The sequence below is a fragment of the Vipera ursinii genome, assembly GCF_947247035.1.
Source record: "Vipera ursinii genome assembly, chromosome: 2".
NCBI lineage: Eukaryota > Metazoa > Chordata > Lepidosauria > Squamata > Viperidae > Vipera > Vipera ursinii.
Genome location: NC_139513.1, coordinates 226,468,199 through 226,479,893, shown reverse-complemented (window position 1 = coordinate 226,479,893; position 11,695 = coordinate 226,468,199). Strand labels below are relative to the sequence as shown.

At 36.9% G+C, this 11,695-nt stretch overlaps 1 protein-coding gene across 1 annotated transcript in view; it reads left to right on the top strand.

Annotated features, from left to right (window-relative positions):
- The first annotated feature begins 2,206 nt into the window (after window positions 1-2,206).
- Window positions 2,207-11,695, top strand: part of CEMIP2 (cell migration inducing hyaluronidase 2) — a 33,841-nt gene continuing 24,352 nt past the window's right edge. Inside the window, exons 1-2 of the mRNA XM_083352541.1 lie at window positions 2,207-2,337; window positions 3,835-4,023. Of these exons, the coding sequence (XP_083208667.1) occupies window positions 3,882-4,023 (142 nt within the window). The 5' untranslated portion in view covers window positions 2,207-2,337; window positions 3,835-3,881. The remainder of the gene's footprint in view (window positions 2,338-3,834; window positions 4,024-11,695) is intronic.

Sequence of the window (11,695 nt, the reverse complement as noted above, 5' to 3'; positions counted from 1 at the left end):
CCAGTGGCATATTTCTGACAGTGAGAGCAGTTTCATTAATCCTCCTCTAGAAACTGAAACTGTAAAAATGTATTTATTCTAGCCCCAAAATTAGCTATGTCCTCAAAATTAGATTCAGAAAATTCCAGTTTTTCAAAGCAGATTTTGAGAAGTGGGAGAAGGAAATTTTATTGTGCTAGAGTCTGTTAAAATCTGCAATCTGTGGCTTTTTAAATTCTTTGACTCAACTGAATATTCTTTCCTTTTTAGTTCCTTGTTGTCAAAACAGATTAAATCATATTGTTATTCCTCTTTGCATCAACTTGCTGCCTGTCATCATCTTGACTTTGACCTGGAATTGAGGGTCTTAGAAAATGAGGTTTCATTCTTGCTTTAAAGAAGCCTGTAATAGCTACAAATTGCTAAACTACAAATCTAGCATCTCTCAGGGATTTTTTTTTTTAGTTCAAGATAAAAAGGCAGTAACTTAAAACTCCGGGAAATTTTAACATAATAAAACAAAGTTATTGTATATTCTGACCTTGGTCTCTTCTAAGCAACCAACCACAAAATTTAGCCAAGAGTATAGAAACTGAGGTACCAAATTCTAGATCCAATATTAAGAAGAGAAATAGTTCTATGTAAATAGAAACCGGTTTTTTCCCTTTTTTAAAAAATGGTTTGATGGAAACAGAAATACATCTTACTGTTGCATTTGAAAATTGCATCTTCAGCAAAATAGGAATTGTAATGGACTTTTACAAACATCAACTACACTTCTAAAAGTTATATTCATCATTGTAAAATAATATTTTATAATTAATCCTTTTATAATTAATCCTAATTATTCTAACATTTCTGTCCTAAAATTGCTCATCTCTTGTATTTCCAGAACCAAAGTTGTAGCAGTAGGATTCTTTTCCTCGTGTTTAAGACTGAAACAGTTTTTTTAAGTTAATTGAATGGCATGTTTACCAAATAATATCAAGGACTTTTTTTAAAAAAAAATGAAAACAGTTCTAGGTATTGTAAATGAAATCATTGCTAGAAATGTTAATACCTGTAAGCACACAATGAAGGGGAAAAACGGTATGGTGGAAAGAAAATGGAATCTCTTCCTTCTGGTCTTTTGAAATCAAAGGTGTATTAAAGTAGACTCAATATAGAAACCAGGAGATCAAAACTTCATGTCAAGGATTTATAGATTTTCAGGAGATAGGAGGAGTAAGAAAGGTTGATCTTGGTTTACTTTCTAGCTTGAATAAGTAATTTATAGGGTATCCACAATGAAGCCTTCACACCAGCTGACACAGACTGATTCATTTCCTTTCCCTGCGCCCCACCCCAGCAAATGGATAGTATTTTGGGGGGTATTTATAAATTTGTTCTTGTATAATCTCCCTTTTTGAGGAAGTATCTTCAGTTCAAAGTTGTCTTCCTTTTGGGTAAACAAGCATGCACAATGCTTATCTCCATATTTAAAACTTCCTTGACACATACTGCCTCCATCAATCTTTACAATATTTTAGAAGACTAAACCAATAAAACCAGTAGTCCTTTTTTTTTTTTAAGAAAAATTGTATCCTTTGGTCTTTTACTAATTTTGTTTTATTATCATAGAAGGTTCACATATAGGGTAGTGGGTTTTAAGTTAGAGTAAGTGGAAAGTGCCAACTTCCAAATTGTGAAATTATTTGAAATCTAATATTTCTCTGTAAGTACCTATAGCTTGTTTTTTTGAACTTAAGCTTTTATCTCTCTTGGTTTGCATGTGATGTTAGGAGTGTAAAGACTTTTAAGTTCAAAAGACTTCTGCAGTTCTTTCCTGGGAATTAATTCTTGACTAAATCAGAACAAGCTTCTCCAGCCATGTAACCACCAGATACTTGTCAAAATGAGGATATTACAATTCCCGTTAGCCCCAGACAATATGGCAAATGTTTGTGACTGGTTGGTAGCCATATGACCCTAATAACTGAAGCACACTAAGCTGGGGAAAGCTACTTCTGATAAATGAAATTGAACAACTAGGAAGTATTTCTAAATGCATTAAAGTGAAGAAGTATTTTTATTTGGAAAATTGATGAGGGATTTTTTTATACTGATATTTTTGCATGTATTATTAGTGTGGTTTTTTTTAAAGAACCCTATTTAGGATAAGTATTACAATTGTGCTCTCTTCTTACAGGCAAGCCTGGGCTTTAGTGAGTGTAATTGGTGACGGAAATTCATCTTGTAATGAATCTGTGAGAGACTATGAAAATCACAATACAGGAGGACAGGCTCTTGCAGAGAAAGAATTTTTCACAGTGGATGGCCAGAAATTTATTGTGAGGGCTTTCAGTGAATGGATTGCTGGTAGGAATATGCTATTTTTATTCTTTTTCTTTTAGAAAACCAGATAACAAAAAATATTTTGTTTATCTTGTGCAGCTAGGTTTGCTATATTTTGAATACCTGTTATTGCTATGTACCTTATGTTGATTATATGAAGCTGTAATCTGGAGACCAGAAGTAAAAAAAAGAAAAATCTAAAGTTTATATGGCTATTTTATGTCTTTGTTTTAATAAGCACAAGAAATACGGAATTTGGGGATAAATATAAAAGATAAGTCTGCTGGCAAGAAAACCCAGTATTGGTTTGCTGTTCAGGTTTTTTTTTTAGGCATTATTTTTTACAAAACGTTTTTATATTTGTGGAAGAACTGTTACTTGTAGCTATCATATAAAATATTTTTATCTTAAAAAAGAATGGAAATTAATTAAAATGTTTTTTTCCTTATGGTCATATGCTACCTTCTTACTTTTAAATAGGAAAAATAAATCATGGCTTTGGTAGCTCTTTAATCAATACACTTAAAGCATAACGAGTTATTAAATATTCTTAAATTAGAAATGAGCTTTACTGACATATATCAAGTATGAAAGAAAAAATAGATTCTTAGATTCCTGTCTGTTGCAGATAGGCAAAATTGGAAAGCTGATAGCCAGGAGCAATCTAGATTTTAATTCAAATGCTTTGACTATATTAATGAATATCAGGCATTCCAGTTACATTCTGATGTGCATTCAGTCATATTACATACAGCGTTCCCTGTAATGCCTTAATTCGGAGTAGAGTCGAGCAGTTGGAAGGAGTGGAGCGCTTACTGGCCAGATGCCCTTCCTGATGCCACAAGGAGTTCACAGCAGATAGTTTCTTTGCACCCTAGGAGAGAAACATCTGCTGCTAACTAGGAGTGAACTCGTAACCTTCCGAGTGGGATGTGAGTGTCTTCACCGCTAAGCCACCACGCTGCTCAATATTACATACAGTTCTGGCAAATAGTATTGTGAAATAAAAATAATATGAACTACGGAGTATTCTGCAAATGCAGCCTTGTTTTTCATCGGAGCAATCATTGTCTATGCTTGCTTAGCATTGAGAAAAGGAAACTTCAGCTCTACCCATACAACCAGACCTTAATTTAAATGGCATAGTACAAGGAAGGGGGAAGGTTTATCTATGGTACTGCTGAGAATTTTGGACTTGAAATCCATATATCTTGGGAACATCAAATTGGAAAGACTGTTGGAAAGCTTTTCTGACTTCTCCATAATGTTGACTTTGCATTCAAAATTATGCATATGGCATTGTAGCAAGGAGAAGGGTGAAAAATCATAGGGAGTTACAGAAGAAAAAAGTATTTAAAAACTTCAACTCTAGCTCTGTGCAACCTTTGGTCTTGCTGATTTGATTTGCATGTACATTAAACTGTTTTGATGTAATACAGTTTGAGCATTTGCAAAGGTGGTCACTTTTTAAAAAAAATAATAATAATTGAACCAAGAAAATTGTTAATTTTTTGCTCCAAGGTGTCCCAAAATGGGGTTTTCAGGTTAAAGCTGTGCATGGAGTGATAATGGATTTGTCAGAAGATGTTAGCAGTTGGAAGCCTGGAGACCAGATTGTTGTAGCAAGCACTGATTACTCCATGTATCAAACAGAGGAATTTACACTCCTTCCTTGCCCAGAATGCAACAAATACCAAGTCAAAGTGAAAGGTAAGAGCTGAGAAGTAAAAATGAATGTATCTAGTAAGCTTTGTATTTTTTTCACAATGTATGGTTCTGCTATTTGACATTAATGTAGTACTGGTGACTTTTTGCTTTGAGAATATTTTTCTAGGTGCTTAATATCCACCACCACTGTCTAAAATCCTCAGTTGACTCTGATGTGGCATGTATGGCATTGATTCTGTAGGCACAATGCTTATGAAAGGAAAGACTGCTTTAAATTTATTTGCTCTAAGATGTGACTCAGAGATTAGATACAAAATGAATTTGATTTGCTCTGGATGTCAACGCTGCTAACATCGGATGTTCTTGCTTTGACAGCAGATGGGAATGTAGCCATGTTTTCTCTTTCTTTTTTAGAGTTAGTTGATGCTGGGAGGGGGGATATGGATGAGAGTCCAGTTAGTCATAACAATAATAACTCAGCCGTGGGAATCCAAGGTCATTGGGCCCAGAGTTAGTAAAGATTTGTCGGGCTGGAGGGCTGGGGAGAGAAAGCCCAGCTTCAAGCTAATTGGGGGATGTGATTTATGACTGTCAATTGGAGAAGGGAATTGAACTTTGCTACTTTGTGCCCAGGGGAGGGGAATTCAGTTTTTGGCTTTAACTATGTAGCGCCAATACTTTGTTACTCAAATAAAAGATTCTTTAAGGTAAACAATGCCTCGAGTTTCATCTGTCGGAACCATGACATTGAGTTGATTAAACATTTGCAGTGGGCTAGTGCCTCCTTAAGTAACACCAGCTGCCTGCAATTAGTGCAGGTTCGCATCCCACCAGGCTCAAGGTTGACTCAGCCTTCCATCCTTCCGAGGTAGGTAAAATGAGGACCCAGATTGTTGGGGGCAATTAAGCTGACTTTGTAATAATGCCGCTTGGGGTGTGTGTGAAAGCCCTAATAAGCAGGCATATACATAGAATGAAGGCTACTGCTAAGCTTGTAAGCCGCCCTGAGTCTTCGGAGAAGGGCGGGATATAAATGGAATTAAAAAAAATAAATGTTCAACTGAAATTGGATCAATGCCAATGCAAAAATGTCTATTATTTTTGGTTATCTGTAAATAAAACTTTCCCCTTTTATTGTTCCTGCCTCCCATGCATTTTCCTTATTTGGAGTGGCTGTCTTAAGCATTGAAGTATTTAGCATACCATTGTTTCTTTCTGTAGTGTTTGTCTTATGCCTGCTACAGAGATAAGTGACTTCTTATGTTGGACAATAATGTTATTAGGATAATTCATGCTCACATCAAGCAGTAAAACTTTAATACAGGTCTCTTCACTAAGAGATTGGGGTCATTTCCCCCCCCCTACTCTTTGCCCTTCTCTTATCTTGGATTTATAACACTGCCTATAACTACATCTAAGGCTGGCTAACCAGAATTTGATGCAAATTCTTACTAAGAAAAACAGGTGTGTTCTAGATGTTCTATTTCTTCACAGCCTAATGCTTCTGAGATATTAAGAAATATAATATTCTGGTAGAGAAAAAACATGCAAAGCAAAATAAACAATTTTCGATGAATTTTGTGAAATGTTGCAGAGGTTGGAAAATAGTGGAGATCTGCCCACTCCCTCAAAATCATATATAAGTGGGATAGACAACAACACCATCAGATGGATCTGTAGCTGACTGACAAATTGCACTTAGCGAGTAGTCCTCAGTGGTACTACATACACATGGAGAGAAGTAAGCAGTGGGGTACCACAAGGCTCCGTCTTAGGACCAGTACTCTTCAATATCTTCATTAATGACTTAGATGAGGGAATAGAAGGACTCATCAAATTTGCAGATGACATCCTAGAAGACAAGCTCATGATACAAAAAGATCTTGACAAACTTGAACAATGGGCCCTATCTAATAAAAAGAGTTTTAATGTGGAGAAAAGCAAAGTTTTACATTTAGGCAGGAAAAAATCAAAGGTACAAGTATAAATTAGGTGAAACATGGCTCAAAAATATCAACTGTGAGAGGGACCTTGGAGTAGTAGTGGACGATCACTTGACTATGAGCCAACAGTGTGCAGCAGCAGCCAAAAAAGCTAATACAATCCTGGGTTGTATAAACAGAGGCATAGAATCAAGATCATGCAAAGTATTAGTACCGCTTTATAAAACCCTAGTAAGACCATACCTGGAATACTGCAGCCAATTTTGGTCACCATACTACAACAAAGATGTTGAGACCTTGGAAAAAGTTCAGAGAAAAGCAACTAAAATGATCAAAGGCCTGGAAACTAAATCATGAAGAACATCTGCAGGACTTGGGTTTGGCTAGTCTAAAGAAAAGAAGAAATAGGGGTGACATGATAGCAGTATTTCAGTATTTGAGGGGCTGCCACAAAGAAGAGGAGGTTAAACTATTCTCCAAACCACCAGAGGGAAGGATGAGAAACAATGGTTAGAAACTGATCAAGGAGAGAAGCAACCTGGAATTAAGGAGAAACTTCCTGACAATGAAGACAATTAATCAGTGGAACAGCTTACCCCAGAAATTGTGGGTGCTCCATCACTGGAGACTTTTAACAAGAGAGTGGACTTGTCTGAAATGGTATAGGTTCTCCTGCTTGAGCAGGAGGCTGGACTAGAAGACCTCCAAGGTCCCTTCCAACTCTATTCTATTCTGGTCCTCATAATTATTGTTCTTAGCAGAAAGCATGGCTGTTTTAAAGTAACTCTTAAATTAGACATGTCAAACTCATGACTTCACATGATGTCGCGCAACGTATCGGGACGGTTTTGCCATTGCTGGCAATGGGGTGGGCGTAACATCTGGATGACGCATCCGGCCCATGGGCCGGCAGTTTGACACCCCTGTCTTAAATGGATCTGTAGCTGACTGACAAATTGCACTTAGCGAGTAGTCCTCAGTGGTACTACATACACATGGAGAGAAGTAAGCAGTGGGGTACCACAAGGCTCCGTCTTAGGACCAGTACTCTTCAATATCTTCATTAATGACTTAGATGAGGGAATAGAAGGACTCATCAAATTTGCAGATGACATCCTAGAAGACAAGCTCATGATACAAAAAGATCTTGACAAACTTGAACAATGGGCCCTATCTAATAAAAAGAGTTTTAATGTGGAGAAAAGCAAAGTTTTACATTTAGGCAGGAAAAAATCAAAGGTACAAGTATAAATTAGGTGAAACATGGCTCAAAAATATCAACTGTGAGAGGGACCTTGGAGTAGTAGTGGACGATCACTTGACTATGAGCCAACAGTGTGCAGCAGCAGCCAAAAAAGCTAATACAATCCTGGGTTGTATAAACAGAGGCATAGAATCAAGATCATGCAAAGTATTAGTACCGCTTTATAAAACCCTAGTAAGACCATACCTGGAATACTGCAGCCAATTTTGGTCACCATACTACAACAAAGATGTTGAGACCTTGGAAAAAGTTCAGAGAAAAGCAACTAAAATGATCAAAGGCCTGGAAACTAAATCATGAAGAACATCTGCAGGACTTGGGTTTGGCTAGTCTAAAGAAAAGAAGAAATAGGGGTGACATGATAGCAGTATTTCAGTATTTGAGGGGCTGCCACAAAGAAGAGGAGGTTAAACTATTCTCCAAACCACCAGAGGGAAGGATGAGAAACAATGGTTAGAAACTGATCAAGGAGAGAAGCAACCTGGAATTAAGGAGAAACTTCCTGACAATGAGGACAATTAATCAGTGGAACAGCTTACCCCAGAAATTGTGGGTGCTCCATCACTGGAGACTTTTAACAAGAGAGTGGACTTGTCTGAAATGGTATAGGTTCTCCTGCTTGAGCAGGAGGCTGGACTAGAAGACCTCCAAGGTCCCTTCCAGCTCTATTCTATTCTGGTCCTCATAATTATTGTTCTTAGCAGAAAGCATGGCTGTTTTAAAGTAACTCTTAAATTAGACATGTCAAACTCATGACTTCACATGATGTCGCGCAACGTATCGGGACGGTTTTGCCATTGCTGGCAATGGGGTGGGCGTAACATCTGGATGACGCATCCGGCCCATGGGCCGGCAGTTTGACACCCCTGTCTTAAATGATCTTAAATGTATGATTTGAAGGTGTATTCAGATTAGGGGCATCCATTTTAGCTGAGTTACGCTAGTAGTAATTATAATGCCTGGATCCGGTCAGTGTAAACTTTGAATTCTTTAAGTATAATAATGTTGAAAAAATCACTATCAGTATAATCATTTATTTATAAAATTTCTATACTGCCCATCACACTTGCATGATTAAATGGTTAACATCTGATTTTATAATTATTTTGAAAATTCATGATTAATATTTATTGAAATTAATTTTTAATTATGATTTGAAGGTTTAATAGTAGTTTAGCTTCTAAGAGAAGAGCTAACTTAGTGAACCATTTCTTGCTTTATTTCTAATTTGTCTTAAAGATCACAAGAAGAATTTTAAAAGGTTGTTCAGCAAGAAACTACCTGTATTTAAAGAGTTAGAAACTGGTGGACACGTCACCTCAGAAGTGATTTTGCAGTGGATTGAATGTGTATTATTAAGGTTGTGGAGCCTGGATGTAAGAAGGCAGGAAAAGATGATATCATCCCAGCCAGATTACTACTGTGGTGAAGAAGAGATTACTGTACTTTAATTTAGATGGGACTGAAGATAACACAGGAATAGCCCTAATATTGCAAGAATTGGTGACATTGAAATTTCTGTTTCCCCAATGCCTTTAATTTCAAGTGAATCCTAAATATTCTCAGGATAATTTTATCTTGCTGCAGTGAGCTGTCCCTTCTGCTTGAAATATGGATCTCATCCTCTTACTAGTGAAATTTTATTCTTTGCTTCTCTTAGTCCTCAGACTTCAGCACCTGCAGAAAGCTTATGCCAGCTCTCTCACATGAATGAGGAAAGGCAAGCAAACTATTCCCAAATGGAAGCAGTTCCTCGGCTTTCTATTCATTTAATATCCTGTTTCCTTCAGTGTTCCAAAAATCTGTCAAGAACTTCATACCTTCCTACTTCGCAGGCATGTACAGTCAGGCTGGATTTTTGTGCAAGAAACCAACTTCACTTTACCTGCTAACATCCAGCACAGCCTCTATGCATTAAATGTCCTTTGTGTAACTGTTGTACTTTGCATGCTAGTGTTAGTTAATTCTGAATTAGATCTTGGAACATCAACTCGTTTGAAGGATTTATGTCTGGAAAAAAATTATATTCTATACATCGGGTCCCCAACCCCCAGTCTGTGGACCGGTACTGGGCCACAGCGTGCCAGCAACTGGTCCACACAAACAAGCAAAGCCCCATCTGCGGAATGCAGGCAGCATACAAAACCACACACTCTTTGGTCCGTGGAAAAACCTCTCTGTGGAACTGGTCCCTGGTGCCCAAAAAGTTGGGGACCTCTGCTATATATGATTTATTACCAAAAAAAGGCATAATGCAGCCACCATAATGAAAGAGCCATAGTAAAGCCAAAAGCCTGTTATATTATTAATGTGCTAAGATTCAACACATTAGTCTTATTCAAAAATAAGATAAAAGAGCATGATGCTGCTTTTGAATAAGACATTACTCTTATTCAAAAATAGTAATAAAAATGATTTTTCCATAGCACAAAGTCTACTCAGTGCAAAGAGAATTTTACACTTTATAAGAAAGCATGACAATTGTATATTTTAATGAAGAAACTGCCATTTTATGTGGAAATATTTGCTTCCAATATAGAAGATAAATTCATAAAAAATAAATTACATATTTAAGTATTTTGATAATCTAATATTATTCCAAAGAGCTGCTCAGACCTATAAAACCAATTTGTTCTATTACTTGTAGGTGTGTTCATTTGTGGGCGCACCTGTGTGTGCATTTGTATGTGTGCACGCATGAGGTGTATGCATATATGCATTCTATTCTAATGTTTGGGGCAAAATTTAAGTTTTTTAACACACATTTCAACAGCATATGGAATTTGGAAGAAAGTAAATCTTTGATGCCTCATCAGATTCTCATTTTCAGTTGGATTGTTCATGTTTTAGTTGGTTTGTAGGTGTAGGCATATTTAAAGCTATTTTTTTCTGAGAATGCTGTCTTATGCAATTTTGGTAGTCCTCGACTTACAGCAATTCATTTAACAACACTGTAGAGTTATACCAGCACTGAAAAACATGGCTTACGCCGGGCCTCACACTTAACCGCTGTCGCAGCTTCCCTTCAGTTGTGTAATCAAAATTCAGGCATTGGGCAACCAGCATGTATGTACAGGTGTCCTCACATCACACAATTGCCTTTGTAATTTTCCCAGGGAAATTCCAGTAAGCAAGTCAGTGGGAGAAGCTGGATTTCCTTAACAAGTACTCCAAACAAGTTCATAAAATTGGGCGCAACTACTTAAAAACCGCATTGCTTAGCAACAGAAGGTCTGGTCCCTGTAGGGTTGTAAGTCAAGGATGACATGAATGATGGATTGGTCTACAGTTAAGCATGTGGGCTAGCTGGCATTATTTTTTTCCTTATGGCATCAACTCATAGAATGCACCTCTCCTGATTTTAACCCCTTTCACTATTCAGGCCCTCATTTTATCTCTAGAACAGGGGTCTTCAAACTTGGCCCTTTTATGACTTGTGGACTTCAATTCCCAGAATTCCTCAGCTAGGCATGCTGGCTGAGGAATTCTGGGAGTTGAAGTCCACAAGTCATAAAAGGGCCAAGTTTGAAGACCCCTGGTCTAGACTGTCCAGTATATTTACATAGCATAATTAGAAAGATAGAAATGCTATGATGGGAAACAAAGTGAGGTGACCTTTGGACACTCTCATGTACTTAACTGGATCTAACCCACCAGGAACATCAATAAAATAGCGAAGTCTTGAATGATCTTTAGATGCAGAATTGTACAATCGTAATATTTCTCACCAATTCAGACCAATAATCCATGCATATGTATTATGTGTTATTGCCTTGAATGCATATTTCTCATGACTCTCAAGTTGAAAACAATTCTTCCCTTACATAAACTTTGCTTTGCAGAATTTCTCAAAGACAAGGATGGCACCAGTAAAGTATCTTTATCTACAGTCATTAGCCTTGTGCCCCTTCACATGCATCCACATGTGCTCCCAGTGTTATATTGGATGCTAAGCTTTTTGCAGATTCTCTGCCTTCTGGTGTTGTATTTCTGCAGGCAATTACAAATCTAAGGAAATTGCTCAGTCAGCAAGTCCAAGAAATATTGAAATAAAATAGCTAAGAATCTGAGTGGTTAATCAAAATGTTCTTGGCTGTAATCTTGCTTTAGTGTAGTCACTTTGCTACCCAGGACAAAGTAGTGACTTTGCAAGATTTTTATAACACAATTGCAAACTGCTTAAAACATTTCAGTGTGCTAGATTATTAGCTACTACCGCTAATTACAAATTATTATTTCTAATAGTAATATAGTACTATAATTATTTTAAAAAGCAGATAGATGTAAGAATGTTAACACATATAAATAAGGATATCTCAAGTGACCTATAAACCTAGATTAAGAAAAAATATTCTAAGCCTGGTAAAAAAAATTTTTTCAAAGAACAAGAGTTCATGTAGGCGAAATCCACTTTTTGTCATGTACTAAATAAAAAAAGAATGGTTAAAAAAACCTTTTCCTGCTCTCCTTTTTGATGCATTGTATTTTCAGGCAGAGTTAAAACCCG